General features: G+C 35.8%; 1 protein-coding gene across 1 annotated transcript in view; it reads left to right on the top strand.

Moving 5' to 3' along the window:
* ULK4 (unc-51 like kinase 4) overlaps window positions 1-16,722 on the top strand; it is a gene marked incomplete at both ends in the record, with an annotated part of 202,619 nt that overhangs the window by 35,838 nt on the left and 150,059 nt on the right. Inside the window, 3 exons of the mRNA XM_080611269.1 lie at window positions 2,554-2,661; window positions 5,512-5,595; window positions 10,444-10,605. Coding sequence (XP_080467395.1) covers window positions 2,554-2,661; window positions 5,512-5,595; window positions 10,444-10,605 — 354 coding nt within the window. The remainder of the gene's footprint in view (window positions 1-2,553; window positions 2,662-5,511; window positions 5,596-10,443; window positions 10,606-16,722) is intronic.

Raw genomic sequence — 16,722 nt, forward strand, 5'->3', positions numbered from 1 at the left:
ACTATAGTCTGCAGCTCATGTTAACCAAACAGCCCATCAGTTTTGTGTAGTCTAAATACAACTACATGTTGTGTTCATGTTTGATGTGAAGAGTCAGAGTTTAGAGGCGTTAACTGAATATGGATGATGTCTGTTAATGCCGCAGCACAAAGGTGCTTCTAGTGGTATTGGTTCCGCAGTGAACGTAGTTCTTAAAATAATCTATTTAATCACAAAAGCAAGGGTAATTCTGTATAGCTATAGAAAGCAAATCTAGTAAAGGAGAAAATGCTGTCATGATGCTTTCACCGTTTAGTGCAGGACTGCACATGAACTAACTTGACCACTACTTTCTCAGGCTGACATATTAGAATCTTTGAAATGTACCGATACATTTGTTTCTTAAATATCAAAGGGAAGCTCTCACTGGAATGGTAGGCTGTTTAAAGTTCCTAAATAAAATCTAAAGAAATGTTTTAAAAGCAGTTAAAGAAAACAGATAATGAACACAGCATTGCATAGGAAAAAAAAAAGGGAAAAGGTCAAAGTTTGTTTAGTAGATCTTTTTGCTTTGATTTGAAACCTGCATTTCCAGTTTTTATATGATTTCTCTGTAGGAAGTTTGGAGTAATGAATCTGTTACTGTCAGAAGGTGAAGGAAGGCAAGTTGAGGATAACGCCTTAGTGCTCTGAGAAAGTATTGTACCGCCAGATATATCTAAGCTAATAATAATAATAATAATAATAATAAAGTGCCGTTATTATCAAAGGAACCTTTCAGTTCCTTTTATGCTTTTTGTGAATGTCTGTGGTAGGCTTGTCACAGAATATTTTGCAAAGTCTGCTAAAATGAGACTAATTTTAACAGATTATTTTATTTGAGCTTTTGAGACCTTTGGCCACTGTTTTGCCTTTTTCTGTATAGATGCAAATGGCAGTAAGGTTAGAGATGTCAAAAATATTATGACTTGGAAAAAATATCTATTTCCTATTAGCAAAAGATTTAGGAGACAAGAATGTTTTTAGTGAGCAAGTGATTTAATGCATCTCTGAATTTGTCATTGAAAAAAAATTAAACTTCATAATGAAACAGTTCTGAATCCAGCAGCATCATTTACAAGTAGTTTTCTGATAAAGATCTCTAGAAGATGATGTCTTGCAATAAATCTGAAGTGATTTATGAGATGCTGATAATCCTTGAGGCTGTTTCTTATATCAGGAAATTTGGATGTTCTGATCTGCAAGTCAGGGATTATAATGAATTTATCTTCTCTTGGTTTTCAAGATTACGTGTATTTTTACTTGTCCTCTCCCAGAGAACAACATTTTTATCTCCTACCTGGTGTACCTCTGGGTTGAAGTACTTTCTAAGTTACACTGGTTTGCTGTGTGTTTCTCCTTTGCACAGAAAACAATAGTTTTCTACTTTTTTATTGGTGGATAGCTAGCATGCATTATTTCATGAGGAATTTAATAATGTTACAGATTTTTATTGTGTTTATACATAGTGATGAATTCACTATCTGCTTTGCATTAATCAGTGGCCAATATAGAATCATCATAGAATAGTTAGGGTTGGAAAGGACCTTAAGATCACCTAGTTACACTCCCCCCCCCACCATGGGAAGGGATGCCTAACCTTTTAATATGTGTTTTGGCATTTATATTTATGGCTTTATACAGAATGGGACTTAAGTTCAAAATAACAAATTTCTTTAGGTTTCTGAAAAATAACCAAGTTACACTTTCTTTTCAGCTGCTTCTTCCTCAGTGACTAGATGGGACTGTGTTTTGCTAGGCCTTTTGAGGTAGTGAGAAGTATGTTTTGAAAGTGGAGAGCCAGGATTCTCTACAGCAATGCTTTCTCTGTTTAACTAAAAATATAATAATAAATGCAGGCTACATCACACCACTTTTAAAGTCGTAACTAAAAAGTTGTCTGTTTCCAAGGTTGAAAATGGAATAGTATGTCCAATATTCCTGCTAATTTCAAGAGCAGAAAAATAACTTCAGATCTCACTTAGCATATCATGCAAACTATTGGAAATCACTGACTTCACTGACAGTATCTGTTTACAGAACTTATTTGTTGTGTCTTGTAAGTACTTTAAAACTATTAGAACTAAATCCTTCCTAGTAGTCAAAGGAACCACTTATGGGACATAGGAGGTATGTGAAATCTGTATTAGCTGAACTGCCTTTTTTCCCCTGCTCTTGCAAATCATGAATGTTTTGGAGAAGGGGATATGTGCAAATCCATCTTTCTTAAAGGAACAACTGGCTTCTATAGTGCTATATGCCTGAGAGAAAGGGAAGAACCAGATAGCTGACAATTTGTCACCTAGGCTATTTCCTTATTGCATTTTTCTCCATGTTGCATATATAATCTGCTTTGTAATTATTATGTTTTCTTGTCTTCCCATGCTTACTAAATCCTTTTCAAATGGCTCTTTATCATAAGTGTGGACTAAATCAGTAAGATGGAATTTCAGATAAAGCTTGTTACCTTTAACAGTACATTTTTCTTGAGAAAAGATGTGTTGCTCTATGATTTTTTTTTTTAATTGATTTTAGGCAATTACACTTTTAACTGAACTCGTCAGAGAGAACTTCAGAAATAGCAAATTGAAACAATGCCTTCTACCAACACTTGGGGAGCTTCTTTACCTCATTGCCACTGAGGTAAGACTGTCAACTGATCCTTACAAATTTAACAAGTGTGAACAAACATTTCCCATGCAATAGTAGACAAAAAGAGCAAATTACTTTGCCATTTCTATCCTCAACAGTTTATTGTCCTTGTATGTTCTGTGATGCTTTGCCTGTTTTAAGAAACATGTTAGTGCAATTGGGGGCTTCATCTGGGATTAATTAAATTGCATTCTTCAAGTATAGAGTTTTAACTTCATAAACCAATTTAATACATCACTATAATGACTGCTGGCCTCCAAGGGGCAGATCTAAGGGTTAGAACATCTTAGCTAGAGGCTTCAATTAAATAGGATTTATCAGCACAGCCTATGATACCAATCTATTGATATAACAAGTCCATATTAGATCTTATTCTAGCATGCTGGCATTCACAACATTATGGAAAAGGAAATGGAGAAATTCTGACTAATTTTGAATAAAATTACAGTAATTCCTGACTAGAACTGATTTAAACCTTCAGTCTAGAGCTAGTACATTCACATTAAATATAAACAGAGGTTATTTGTATTAAAAAAATACTGTCAGTAGTAGGAATTGAAGATGAGCTCCTCTAAACCCTCACCTTTATTTTACCTATTAGAAGAGTAGAATACTTCCTTTTACTTATTAGGAACAAAAGTGACTTCAAAGAGAAAAAGCCTTAACCCTAGCTTTTCTGAAGCCTTTGTAGTATCATTTAATTGCTCTGAATGCTGTCCTGTTAACAGTCTGAGGTCACTTGATAAAGGAATGGAAGTACCAAATGGATTTGTGTTTTGCCTTACTGTAGTTACAGGTTTGTGGTGATCTTCTATGTTTTATTGTCCTCATGCTCTCCCTCCTTTGCATGTTCCACAAAATGTAGTGGTTGCTTTGTTTTTGTAGGTTAGCAAGCATTGGCCTTGTTTTACTGTTTGTGTTATTAGGGTGCAGACCCTAAAGTTTAATCAAAATCAACATAGTCTATGAGGAAAAAGTAGCAAAATTGCCCAGGTTTGGTGATATATGTAGATTTATTAAATGCATAGGTAATTAAGAATGGTGCTAAGTTCCATACACCTTTTGTATTCTTTTTATTTCCAAGTAGAGCTTAAACCTTGCAGAAAGCCATGAATCAGTCTGAAGAATGGAAGAACTATTAATGTTTCGGGACTGCACCGTTTCTTAAGACTTTTCATTTAGTAATATATTTTAGATGTATGGTTGCAGAAAATCTTGACAGAAATTCTGATTAAATTAGATGAATCAGATGAGAAACAAACCCATGCCACTTCCAGTGTCGGCTGTCGTTTTAATTCTGTCTTGACTCCTAGTCTTGTCCTGCCTTTTCCAGGTGAAGGTTCTACTTTTGACTGTTAGAAAGTAACCTACCATCCTTCTTTGAAACTTGACCTGTGTTTCCTTAAACTCATACACTAAGCCTTGGAAGGCAAGCTATGATTAAATGTCAACATGGTGTTACTCAGATAAGATGAAGGAGGTGGAATGTAGTACATCTGATGTCTCTGTCAGATGTCAAATCACTCATTATCATTGTCTGTAAATTACTTCCAAAGAAAATTGTTCCATACCTTCTAATACTAAGTTAACACAGATAAACCCTAAAAAATAGATGTAACAAACTCATTTTCTCTGTTGATATATGTTGAAAATAAAGTTTTGATTTATTTTCAGTAAAGAAGGAAAATTGATTTTACCAAGCAATTCAGTAATAATCTTCCCTGTTAGTGTGCCCTGCTTTAATTAAATGCCTGACGTTATCACTCCTATATGTTGTATTACTGTAGGCCACTTGGAACTCAAGTAATTTAGAAAGTATAATTGGGTTTTGCATTGTTAACCCCCACCTTGCCCATTCTTTGCTTTCAATATCAACAGTTACATAGAATGCTAAGAACAATTTGCTAATATAACCAGTAGAGTTCAAGAAATGTCAAATTTCTGAAGAAGTTGTTGCTTGTCATTCTTTGTCTACTTATTAAGACAAGCTGCACATTGATTTCATGGCCTATCATCCTCCCACCATCCAATGCCTATGATTCTTCACTTTCCCAAAAGGGGCTATTTTTTTCCAGTTACTAATACCTGTGTTACTAGCCTAGATATGGAGGTTTTAGTTAAATCTTAATGATATCCAAATGTCCTTTTTTAAACTTGTAGTTTTACAGAGGGCTGTTTGGGGGTCGGAAGTGGAGGTCATTAACTCCAAATGGAAGAGTTAAGCCCTTGATTCAACTAGCAGTGATTTAAACCTCTCTAACAGGGGGATTTCAAGGAAAATACATAAAAATTTTAGAACAATGTTGATATGTACTGATGGGTATAGCACAGAGTAAGATTAAATAAATGCTTCATATCTCCTTGTACGAGTTGTAATCTTTTTCTTTTTCAAAGTAGATTTACAAATTAATTTCATCTGTTTGGTATAATTAAATCACATTTAAAGAGAAGCTCATTTAAAGCACATTTAAAGAGAAACTCTTAATAATTAGCTGTTTCTTTCTGAAGTAATTGAAATGATTGAGAGTGCAAGAATATTTGGGGTGGGGGGGGAAGGTGTGAATTAGTGAGAATTGATGAAACCCAGAAATATTAGGGCAAATTCTGTTACGGATTTTGGAGACTACTCAAATCATCTAGTAAAATATTAATTTCTGTGCTGCACGTGAAATAACATTAAATAATAGTACTGCCCTGAAATCGAATACATTGTGTAGCGTATATTAATTTGAAATATTTCTAATATGAACCTTATTAAGAAGCTGTTACCCGTTTTTTATGTGACTGAGATTACTGTGATTTTTTTTGATTTAATCATCTGTGCCTTTGGCTTCATTTCAGGAGGAAAAGGGGGAGCACCTCAGAGAATGTTGGGTTGTTCCCTCAGCTGCTTATACTGTGCTAATGAGGTGTCTTCGGGAAGGGGTAAGGCTCTTTCATTGTCCTCAATAGAATTTCTCCACTGTAATAACCCTTTAGGCATTGTGTGAGAATTTTAGCCTCCAGCACTGCAGTGCCTTGTCAATCAAGAATTGCTCTTGAATTTAAATAATCATGAGAAGACCATGACCTAAGCAGGAGATTAATGCAAGAATGCAGCGTTGTTCTCTGTACATTCAACATTTATGTATTGCTGCTTGGTTTTTTTTGGAAATGGGACAGTAAATATAAATTACTGTTAATAAATATGGAATTTATTAATGCTGTGGCTTTCTTTTGAAATATTCCTGATAGATTGTACTGTCCTCTTGCAATTTCATACATCTTCCTTAAATCTTTGAGCAAGATTTATTTTCTGTTTTGATGTGGCTGATATACAGTTTCTCAAAACTGCATTGTTATCCTGCTGGGTTGTTAGCATTCTTTTGAGGACAAGAAAGTAGTAATTAGTTTTATTCTCATATGTGTGCTATGCTGTATTCTTCATTCTTCATAAGACACGGTGATGTCTTAGCTGTGTTAGAAGAAGGGAAGAAAAACATGCATATAGTTCCAATTTGTAAAATGAAAAAGAATTGAGTAGAGGGTTTACGTTTACTGTTTGTACGAGACCACTTGACTTTATTTTTGCCCAAGGCAAAGCTCAAGGCAGAAAACATGTTGGAGGTTGCTGGAGGGGGGAAAGCAAGAGAAATACCATTTTTTTCCTTCTTGTTTTGAGATCTTTATTGCTTACAGAATGTGATTAATAGAGGAAGAGTCTAGATGCTTATTTAACATCAAACCTTCAGGTGATCAAGTATACATGACTATGTTTGTATTGGGGACTATTTCCAGCTCATAATTGGAGTAAGATGTCATTCTAAGGCACATTAGTGAGAAGCTATTTAATTATAAATTTAGTAATGGAAGACTTGCTATTTCTGAATATTCAGTATAGAGAAACTAAATTGACACATCCATAAGACACTAATTTATTCTTATAGAATAAAATCCCTTCTTAGTCCTGGAACATGTCAAATTTTTTTTTAGTAGTAGTTTATCTTAATATATTTCTCTTGAAAAGTAAGACAGAATCAAGATATGTTTGACATGAAATTGCTTAATTAAATTTAATTCAAACTCAAGTTTAAAGTTGTGTCCAGGCTAACCAAGCACAGCTGTGCATTTCTACAGTTCCTGTTTGTGAAGATGGTTGAGGTTTGTAGTAGAGTTTTAAGTACTTGTGCTTGTTTGTGCAAGTACAGTGCAAACATACTAATACAAATAGCTCTGTCTCAGTTGTAGCAGCCTCAACTTGCTGGAATACCACCATTTGAAGAATCAAAAATATCTGTAAACACAAAGTTACACTTCAGAATACAAGTGGAAAAATGCCTTCGTATATATTCTCACTTTTATTTCTTCTTCATGTAGCAGTTTTCTAGTTTAACGACAGAATTGCCTCTACTATAAAAGTAATAGTCTGAATCATACGCATCACAACTTCAATTTTTTCTTTGGACATCTGTTTTTTTAACTTACTGACAGAATTGCAAATAATATAAAGTAATGGTCTGAATCGTATATGTTATCACTTTCATTTCTTCCTTAGATATCAATTCTTCAGTTTACTGACAGAATCTTTTTTTTGCTTGTTTTTCTGCAAAAGGTGTTTAAAATTTTATTTTCTTCTCTGAGAAAGCTTTATATTGCAAATTGTTGCCAAATTAAGACTTACTTCTTATAATCATGAAAGCTCAGGATGATACAACTTTACTTCATTTTTATGTTTGTAGTTTCTTTTTATTCTGTCTTTTAAGATTAAAGGAAGAAGTGTATGGAAGTTGATTTAGAGTAATGATGGAATACAGTGTTACTTCCTGAATCTTTCAGCTTTTCCAATGTTTCTTTATTAGTATTATGTTTTTACTCAAATGTATATATCTGTACGCAATATAATATAAAAAGATCATAGAATGTGCTCTCTTAACCATTAATTTAAATTATGCTATTTTTAGGTAGTATGTTGGCTCCATAGTGACTGTATCTTCAGTGCCTCCGAAACTTCTAGTGCACTGTGAAGTTTTTAACAATCAATAGAAATAGTCATTAGGTTCAGTTATTTCAAATTAATGTAGATTCATTGATGACTTTGATTTGCTCCCCCTTTTTGAGTTTTTAGAGCACTGTGATGATACATAGAATCATAGAATGGTTTGGGTTGGAAAGGACCTTAAGATCATCCTATTCCAAGCCCCTGCCATGGGGAGAGACACCTTCCACTAGAGCAGGTTGCTCCAAGCCCCATCCAGCCTGGCCTTCAGCGCTGCCAGGGATGGGGCATCCACAGCTTCTCTGGGCACCCTGTGCCAGCGCCTCAGCACCCTCACAGGGAAGAACTTCTGCCTTAGATCTAACCTGAACTGCCCCTGTTTCAGTTTGAACCCATCACCCCTTGTCCTGTTGCTACAGTCCCTGATGAAGAGTCCCTCTCCACCATCCTTGCTAGGCCCCCTTCGGATACTGGAGGGCTGTTATGACCTTTATCTAGCCAAAGTAGCAGGATTGTCTGGCACAAAGCATAATCATCTCATTGGTGTCTGTAAGGAAATAAAGCACATCTTCAGGACCAAATGTTGTGAAGAAAAACTGTAATCGTATCTTTAAATTTGTTGACATTCATAATAAGTTATCCACTGCATAGATTATGGGTTTTAGATGGGATTATAGTGCATTTATTAAGTGTTTCTGCCTGCCTGAATTAGTAGTAGAGTCCCAATCAGCATTCCTAGTAATCACTTCACATATAAGAGAGATTTAAGTTGACTATTAATGTTTTAATTATTGACTTGATTTTAAAATGCGTGTAGTCAGTTTGATAAATGTGTATGTTTAATTCAATTTTTAAAAAAAGAAAAAAAAAGAAGACTGAAATCCAGAAGTCTGGATAATTCACAGAAAAGATTTAAAATTAACATTATTTATAAAAAGTTTGGAGAACCTGAATTTCAGTACACATATATATGTATTTGTGTATCTAGGTCTTTAATAGATTGAAATGATACAATATATTGCAGTAATTAAAACTGTAAACCCTAAATCCTCCTTGGTATCATGGCTGTAAATCAGAAGGGAGCCTACAGAAATCAGCAGAGTTTTATAAGAGAGTGTAACTGGTTTAGATGGGAACTGGCTTTGGTATTTCTTCAAAGTATTTTGAGTAGAGCTGCAGTTCTTTGAGAGAACAGGAAGGGTTAGCATGAAAATTATGAATACAGCTTGGGTTTTTTTTTTTTTAACAGCATTATACTAGGGTTTCCAAGTATTTCTACATCAGTATCTGTATTTAGAAGGCGTAAGTCAGTGGAAGGAAGAGTGGATATTGAATATATTTTTAATGAAGTCTAAATTCTCTCCTTCTGGAAGGCTTTTTGTACTGCTTTCTGAAAGGTTTCATTATCATTGCTCACAGTTGTTGGTGGTTCCAATTGTGAAGATAAATGTCAGAAATCCAGAGGTTAGTAGGATAATGCAGAGATTAGTTTAAGAAAGCAATCAATTAGATATTATGATGAATTATTTGTGAAGCCAGGCTATGAAGTAGACTTGATAGATTAAATTGGTTGTCCTTCTTATATTAAAATTGCTGAACTCAAGAATGCCATTTAAGACACTGTTGAAAGGCTTCACTTATTCATAGTTAAAGATTGAGATAAGGTGAGGCAATGCACAGCCGAAGAACCGCTAGAAATGAATCTGCCAGTTCTGTTCAGGTAAAGACTCTGCTTTTAAGTGAAAGCAGAGATACTAAGAGGAGGTGAGGGGGAGAAAACAGATTAAGTAGAGACTCTGCTTTTAAGTGATCTCTGTTAAGCTTCCGTTGGAGTCAGTAACAGTTTTCTTGGGAAAGAACTGTTTCCATGAGATGTGCTGATGGCTGGTCATCTGACATGATGTTTATTATTCTGTGGAGACATTGTAGTATGAGTAGTATTATGTAGATGCTAAAGCTACATGTACAGTGGCTTTCCACAAATAATTTTGCAGATAAAAGTATTTGATTAGTATTATCACTAATGATAATACTAATAATATTAATTAATTAAATTAAATTAATTCATTAATTAAATTAAATTAAAATTAAATAATATTCACTAATGATAATACTAATCAAATACTTTTATCTGCAAAATTATTATTATCACTAATGATAATGCTACATATTATCGTATGAAGGATTCAGAATCCGTTATGGAAATTTAGGAATTGATGTAGTAAATGGGACCCACTGGTTTATCTTATACATTGGTTAGGATTGTCTGTTTCAGAAGACTATGACAAGTGAAAGGAGTTGCATAATAACTTGCAAGAAGGTTTCTTCTTTATTGCAGGGGTTGTTGGTTCTTCTGAATAAAAAGGGCTTAATGTAATTGATTTCTTTTTCCTTATATAACTCCACGTCTCATAATTGTGCTATTCAGAGCCTGTTGTAATGACAAGTTTTGATACACAGACATTCATTCACAAAGCACTGATCATTCTATACTTCTATCATAACAAACCTTTTGTATTTTTTCATGACTGTAATTTTGGGTGATCATTTGGAGCTGAAAGCTTTTGTGTTAAGTTTCTATTGCAGTAGAAGGGAAAGTGGGGTCAAAGTAGGATCTGTAAACATAACATTTGGAAAGTGAAGTTTCCTGTGTAATGACTTTGGCAAGTATCAAATAAAGAACTCACACTAAGACAATAAACATAGAATAAAGCATGGACATAGGCAGTAATTTAAACTGAAATCAGAAACATTAGAAACATTTGCATATGAGTTTTCCTTTCCTCTCCTTCCTATAGGAAGATCGGGTAGTGAACCATTTGGCAGCGAAGATAATTGAAAATGTTTGCACTACTCTCTCTTGCCATGCACAAGGATTTATTACAGGAGAAGTTGGACCTATCTTGTGGTACCTTTTCACACATTCTACAGTAGATTCTTTGAAGATAACTGCTGTTTCGGTGAGGAATTTGCTTTTATGATACAGAAATGTTGTGGGCTTTATTTTCAGAAGCATTCTGAATTGAAACTGAGATGGTTTTGAGCATGTTTACTGTATGTATGTGTGGTTATATTTCAGATTACATTAAAACATATTTACAAAGTTTCTGAAATTGAAATCTGCACAGTGCTTATGAAAAGTCCTTATGAGTCATCATTTTTCGGAACATACGTTTGCTTATGATGGTGATCATGAGTTACGTTTGAAACATTTAATCTTTCAAATAATCAATTGAATTCTTGCAAAATTGTTGTGGGGTTTTTTTTGCATGATGTTTTACATGAAAAATGTTTATTCTTTTTATCTTGGACTTTTGCTCAGAAGATATATTTGAAATCACTGTGTTACTTCCCATAAAATCATCAGGGTTATTCTTTGTCCTGAATTTGTAAGTTAATACAGGGTGAGAAGACAAACAGAGCTATGACATGCAAGCAGGTTTGGAACAAAAAGATTTGTGAGGTAGAAAATACTTATCAGGGCTGTGAGTTTAACCATACCCACCAATACAGGTAATATATTAGGACTAAACAGTAAGTTGATTTATTTTCCATTGTCTGGTAACTGGATGCTCATTTCCTGAGGAGAGCTCAGGCTCACTAACGAGTTTACTGTTGGCTTCCCAGATGAAAAATGGTAATGTTGCTGCAGCAGCACTATGGACTTAGATCTAGCATTGAGGTAATAAAGGAGAGAGAATAAAAAATATAGCTGAAGGGGTAGATGGTAGAATCAACTTATAATTTTCAAAAATGTAAGTTATGTATTAAATATTTACCTCTGTGTGTATTTGTGGAAGAGCCTTTCCTGGGAAATAAGCTGCTCAGATACTGGGAAAATGTGTTGGCCTTTTTGGAGACTTAACTTATTTAGTAAAATATGTTTTGTTCTGTGGCACCTGAAATTCTTTGTAAAAACTTAGTCTTGGAGTTTATCTAGGTAAAAATGTAAAATATATGTTTAACATTTATACAGAGCATTTATGGCTTAAGCTTGCTTGTAAGTCTGGCTGGTTGTCTGCTTTATTCAGAAAGGTTCTTTTTGAGGCTTTTACCTATTTGATCTGTGAATTTTTATGCTTGCATCAAGACTGTATATATGGTATAAGACTGGAGATGAGAGTTATGATTTCTCTTATATATTGAGTATTTAAACAAGTCTGCACAACTCTCTTTCCTCCCACTACTTTTGCCATAAGGGATGTTTTGTGTCTTGTGCTTTCAGTTCTTGTCAGTCATTAGACTGGGCAGTTGTTACTTGTTTGCTGTTAGATCTTAGCTCTTTATTTTTATGTCTTTCAACTTGTCCTGAAGTTTTCCTCTATTTCTGTGCTATCGACTTGAAGAACTTTGCTTCGGCATTTACCATTCCCTTGACTCCTACACCCCTTCCAAAGCTGCTCCATTTTTAGGGGCTTATTGGACAGTTACGCCTATTTTGTATGCTGCAGCGAGCAGCATATCGCAGATTAACAGTCTGAACTACATCTAAACACTGAGCAGAGAAAGATCACCAGAGGACATGTCAGTATTGTCTTATTTTTACCTTCTTGAAAAGTCAGTTTTGTCTTGGACAATAGAGTGTGCTTCAGGTAGGCAAGAGCTTTTTTTTCTGCTCAGTAAGATATGCAAGTTATACTTGTGATTCTCAAGAATACACTTGTCATCAGTGCAGACTCACTATGGCTTTTTGTAGTGGTGGGATCGTGGGTTATTATCCTGAGTGCCATATGGTTTGCACACTTTACCTTTAGGTGAGGTTTCCAGTGACAGTGAGAAGAGAGGGTTGTTGTTTGTCCCTCTCTATCCTCAGACTCTTTTGAGATCCCAGATCATTTGACCCTCCCAGTGCTGTCAGGTTGAGATGAACCACTGAAAAATTCTTTCTTTGCCACAATATTTATGCTGTGGGTAGTTAGCCTCTCTTAAGCATGGCTGAAGTTGTCTTTTTTCCATAGCATCCGATGAGAAGAAAATTTTCATGCATCATAACAAGTGAGGAGATAGAAAATATCATAGATTTTGAGTTCCTCAATTCCTTCACCTCTTGTCACTGTGGTAGAGCAACCTGATCTCTATGGGCTTCTTGCTCAACCAAGGGTGTTAAATGCAGTGACATGTATAGTAATCTGCCGTATTTATAGTGTAGTTCAAATTGAACTTTGAACTTGGTGATCATAAAAGTCTTTTCCAACCTAGTTGATTCCATGATTCTATGAAATGTCTGGCACTCCTGGGTCAGCACTCTTCAGACTTGCAATGATACTGCTTTTGCCAAGCTCTTATATCCTGATTTTTTTTTTCCTTCCCTTATAATGCAAGTTGAAGGACATTTCTCAAAGACTATCAGACCTGAAGAACTACTCTAGAAGCCCTTATATAGATGACATGTTAGGACAAAGCAGTGTGGTTTAGGAGGTCATGATAGCTGCAATTATCAGGATTCCCTCCAATCAGCTGATATGTGAGACATACTATGAATGGCACTTGTCAATCTAAGTAAGAAAGATGTCTTTCTCTCTCTCAACGTTTCTCTCCCAAAGTTCCTTAGCAGTGCATGCTTTAGTGTCAAGGCCAGCATTTTAAACAGATGACCGTGTTGTGTGTGCACACTGAGTTTGGCTGAGGCAGAGTTTTCTTCAATATCTTATGCAAATCTGAATTAAAAGTGTACGTATGGACAATATAAGCAAAAAACCCCCCAACTCTTCCAAATAAACATGTTTGTCCTGTGAAGACAGTAGGCTTCCTGGAGATCATACCTTTTCCTTGCATGGTTACTGAGGTTTTAATCATGCTGGAGGTAGAGCTCAACATATTGGAGAGCTTTGAGTTGAAAGCAGCAGTGAGGGAGACAGCAAGAGTAAGAGACATTGACTTTTCTGCATCCTTGGTCCAACAGCTTTGTGTCTTGTTTTTCTGGTCTTCATAGAAATTATTGCTATCCATGTAGCCAATTCTGTCATATCATTTCACACAAATATGCTTAGGTCTGAGTATGTTCCTGGATTTCCCACCCTTCCCATCTCTCCCAGTGTTTTGGGGTTTGTGTCCTCTGTCAAAAGGCTGAGGTTTCATTATTTTATACTGCACATGAAGTGAATTAGCCAAGGAAGCTTATGAATTAGAATACACTAAGGTAGTACTCTAATTCTTTTGCTGCTTTTCAGTGAAACGCTGCAGTAATAAGAAGGTGAACTTATTTATCGGATTTATTACTCAATGCTTCATGTAAGTCATGGTTATGTATTAATACTGCTGGGTTATTTGTGTTTATAATCTTAACTTTAGAAAAAAAACCCCAACAATTCATATTGAAATCTAACACGGGCAGATCTTTTAACAACTGAAATTTACAGAGATTTCAGTGACATACGGATTTTGAAAGTAAAATACCAATGTATTCTTCAGCTATATTGGACAATTTCTGCATTCATTAAATTGTTCCTGTAGATCTGTAAGCATTTTTCTTCTGTATGGCCGCATAAATTGAAATCATCAGTATCCTGTTGTATTTTATTATGCAGCCATTCCTGCCTTCTTTGAATGTGTCCTAAAGAATTTATCCTTGACTGACACCTACATTCACATGTAAAAATACATTTCTATTAACAAATACATGTGTCATACCTTTACCTAGAGCTAGCAGGCTGTCTGCAGAGAATAATTAATTAGCAGTAAGGCACTATCGAATTTTACTTACAATTATTTTGATCAATAATAAAAATACATCAAGCAGATTCTCTGTCTTCAGTCTCTGGAGCCAAGAAGTGACGCTTTACCTTGTCCTGCCTGTCAGAGGTGGCAAATGGGGACTGTGTCTCTGTATTTTTGCTCACTTTGGAGTCCAGCATGCCTCAGGTAAATATCACAGATTTTGCCTGTAGGAAAGCTCTGTCTTTTTATCATTTTGCTAGGCTCAGAGAAGAAGTAATGCTGTAAGGTGTCAAAGTGACATTCTGACAAGCTCAGCAGCAAGAAGAATATTTTCTTTCCAGTAGACTGAAAGGTTTAAATTTTGGTTTTTAAATAATTTTTGATTTTTGAGATGGCTTTTTCCATTGAAGGAGGAGTAACGGAACATAAGCCACTTGAATGGAAATGGATTTGGGGAAGCTTAACATAATCTTTTGGGGGCTTCTTTTGATTTTGTTTTTCTTGAATAACTGGTGCTGAATAATTCCTGTCAGAGACCAGGGTATTGCAGATACATTAATGTATTCATTCTCAAACTTGAGAGTCATGGAGTACATCCATCCTGAAAGGGTGAATGTTATCCAGCCACCATATTGGCATGTAAGACCTGAAGGCAATGGGTATTCTATGATGGGGCATAGATGATCATAGAATCATAAAATATCTCAAATAGGAAGGGACTGATAAGGATCATGATACAAGGGTTGGAGCTGCTGGGAGTAGAGGTGCTGGTTAAGGCTCTTCAGAGAGCAAGTACAAAGATGGCAATTCCAGGAAAGTTTCTGCCAATGCCTTACTCTCACTGCGATCATTTCCTGTTCTGAGATTACTGCTTACCTTTTCTCATCATTGGTTCCCAGTTCCGGCTCCACCACCTTTTGACCTATCTCCATCTGTTCTCTCCAGATACTGGATTTACTGAAGTGATTTAGGATACATTGTCTTCTATCCCCCATTAAAATCTCTCTCCTGCTTTTCTGCTGAAGTGTTGGTTTCACTCCTACGGCAGAGCACTGCGACATATGAGCTGGTGGGAATTTAAAGCTTCATCCTTTGGCTGCTGTCTCCAAAGCTGCAGTGTGAGCCTAGACAGCCATGTCTTTCCTACTAGATTGCCTGGGGCTTATCTGATGGCCTGTGGCAGTGGTCACCCTTGTATGATGAGGTCTGTAGCAGAGAGCTGAGGCACTGGCAAATCTGTATACGCCATGTCAGTGTTCCAAGTTAGCTCCATGTTGCTTTGACACTAAGTCCCAGCAGTTCATTGGTAACGTGACCCTGGAGAATAAGTTTAGTGGATACACATACCTCCTGCACAGTCTTATTTTGAGAACTCAGACTAGAGGTGGACAGCTGGATTGTATCCTTGGGGAAATAGAGCATGCTGCAGTAACAAGCTGAGATGGACTGTCTGTGTTTTAAAAGGTGAGGGGCATGGAGAAAAAGATGCAATCGATATGGTTACTGGACCAGAAAGGACAAGGAAGAACAGGATCAGAGTAGATGGATAGTGTCAATAAAATGGCTGTTTAAAAGTCATAAGTTCTTGATTCGTTGTCTTTTATACCTTCCTTTTTATTTTTTTAAGAATGTTTTGAGTAATATTTGTAAGGATACTGATAAACTGGGCAGTTTCTGAGGTTCTTAAAAGGAAAGCTTTTCCCTGATGATAGTATTCTGTGGATTTAATTGGCTGCGGTTGCTCTTTAATGAGACCTGGCTACTGAATGCACTCCAAGTAAGCAGCAATATCTAAATATAGCTGGTCTAAAGAGAACAAAGAAGTGGTAAGATTGCCTACTTTTCAAGAAGAAAGTTGCCTGTAGAGATTTTCCATAAAACCAATTCAGATTTTCACATGTATCAAATTGAAATAATCTGTTTTCCTATCCTAACAAGGCAAATGAAATTTTAAATGTCTAGAGAGTCTTTATCTGGAGAGAACAAAAGCAGTTACGTATCTTGAAGGTTGTCTTTCCAGGGGTATCAAAAGGAAAAGCTGTGTTGACTTGGAGATTAATCCACGCCGGAGGCCATTTGGTGGTGTTTGCTATGAAATAGCTAAGTTAGTATTCACTGAACAGATTTGTGCTTGCTTCACTTGGGTACAGTCACTTTCTGTTAGAATTGGTTTAGTCACTGATGCTTGTAAATCAACTATTTGGAGACTAGTTTGCATACTACACACTGTATCTAGATCTAAAGTAGTATCTAGATCTAAAGATGGACTTCTAGTAGTGAACTACCATCAGATTATGGTCCATGAACAGAGAGAGAGAACAAAGATTCCCGCTTTTATGGGTAACAAGGATTTGTGTGGTGTGTGCCAGCTCTGTGTTTTCTGCTGCCTATGCTCGTTTCTCCTACAGCATTATCTGATG

This window comes from Psittacula echo (genome assembly GCF_963264785.1).
Source record: "Psittacula echo genome assembly, chromosome: 2".
NCBI lineage: Eukaryota > Metazoa > Chordata > Aves > Psittaciformes > Psittacidae > Psittacula > Psittacula echo.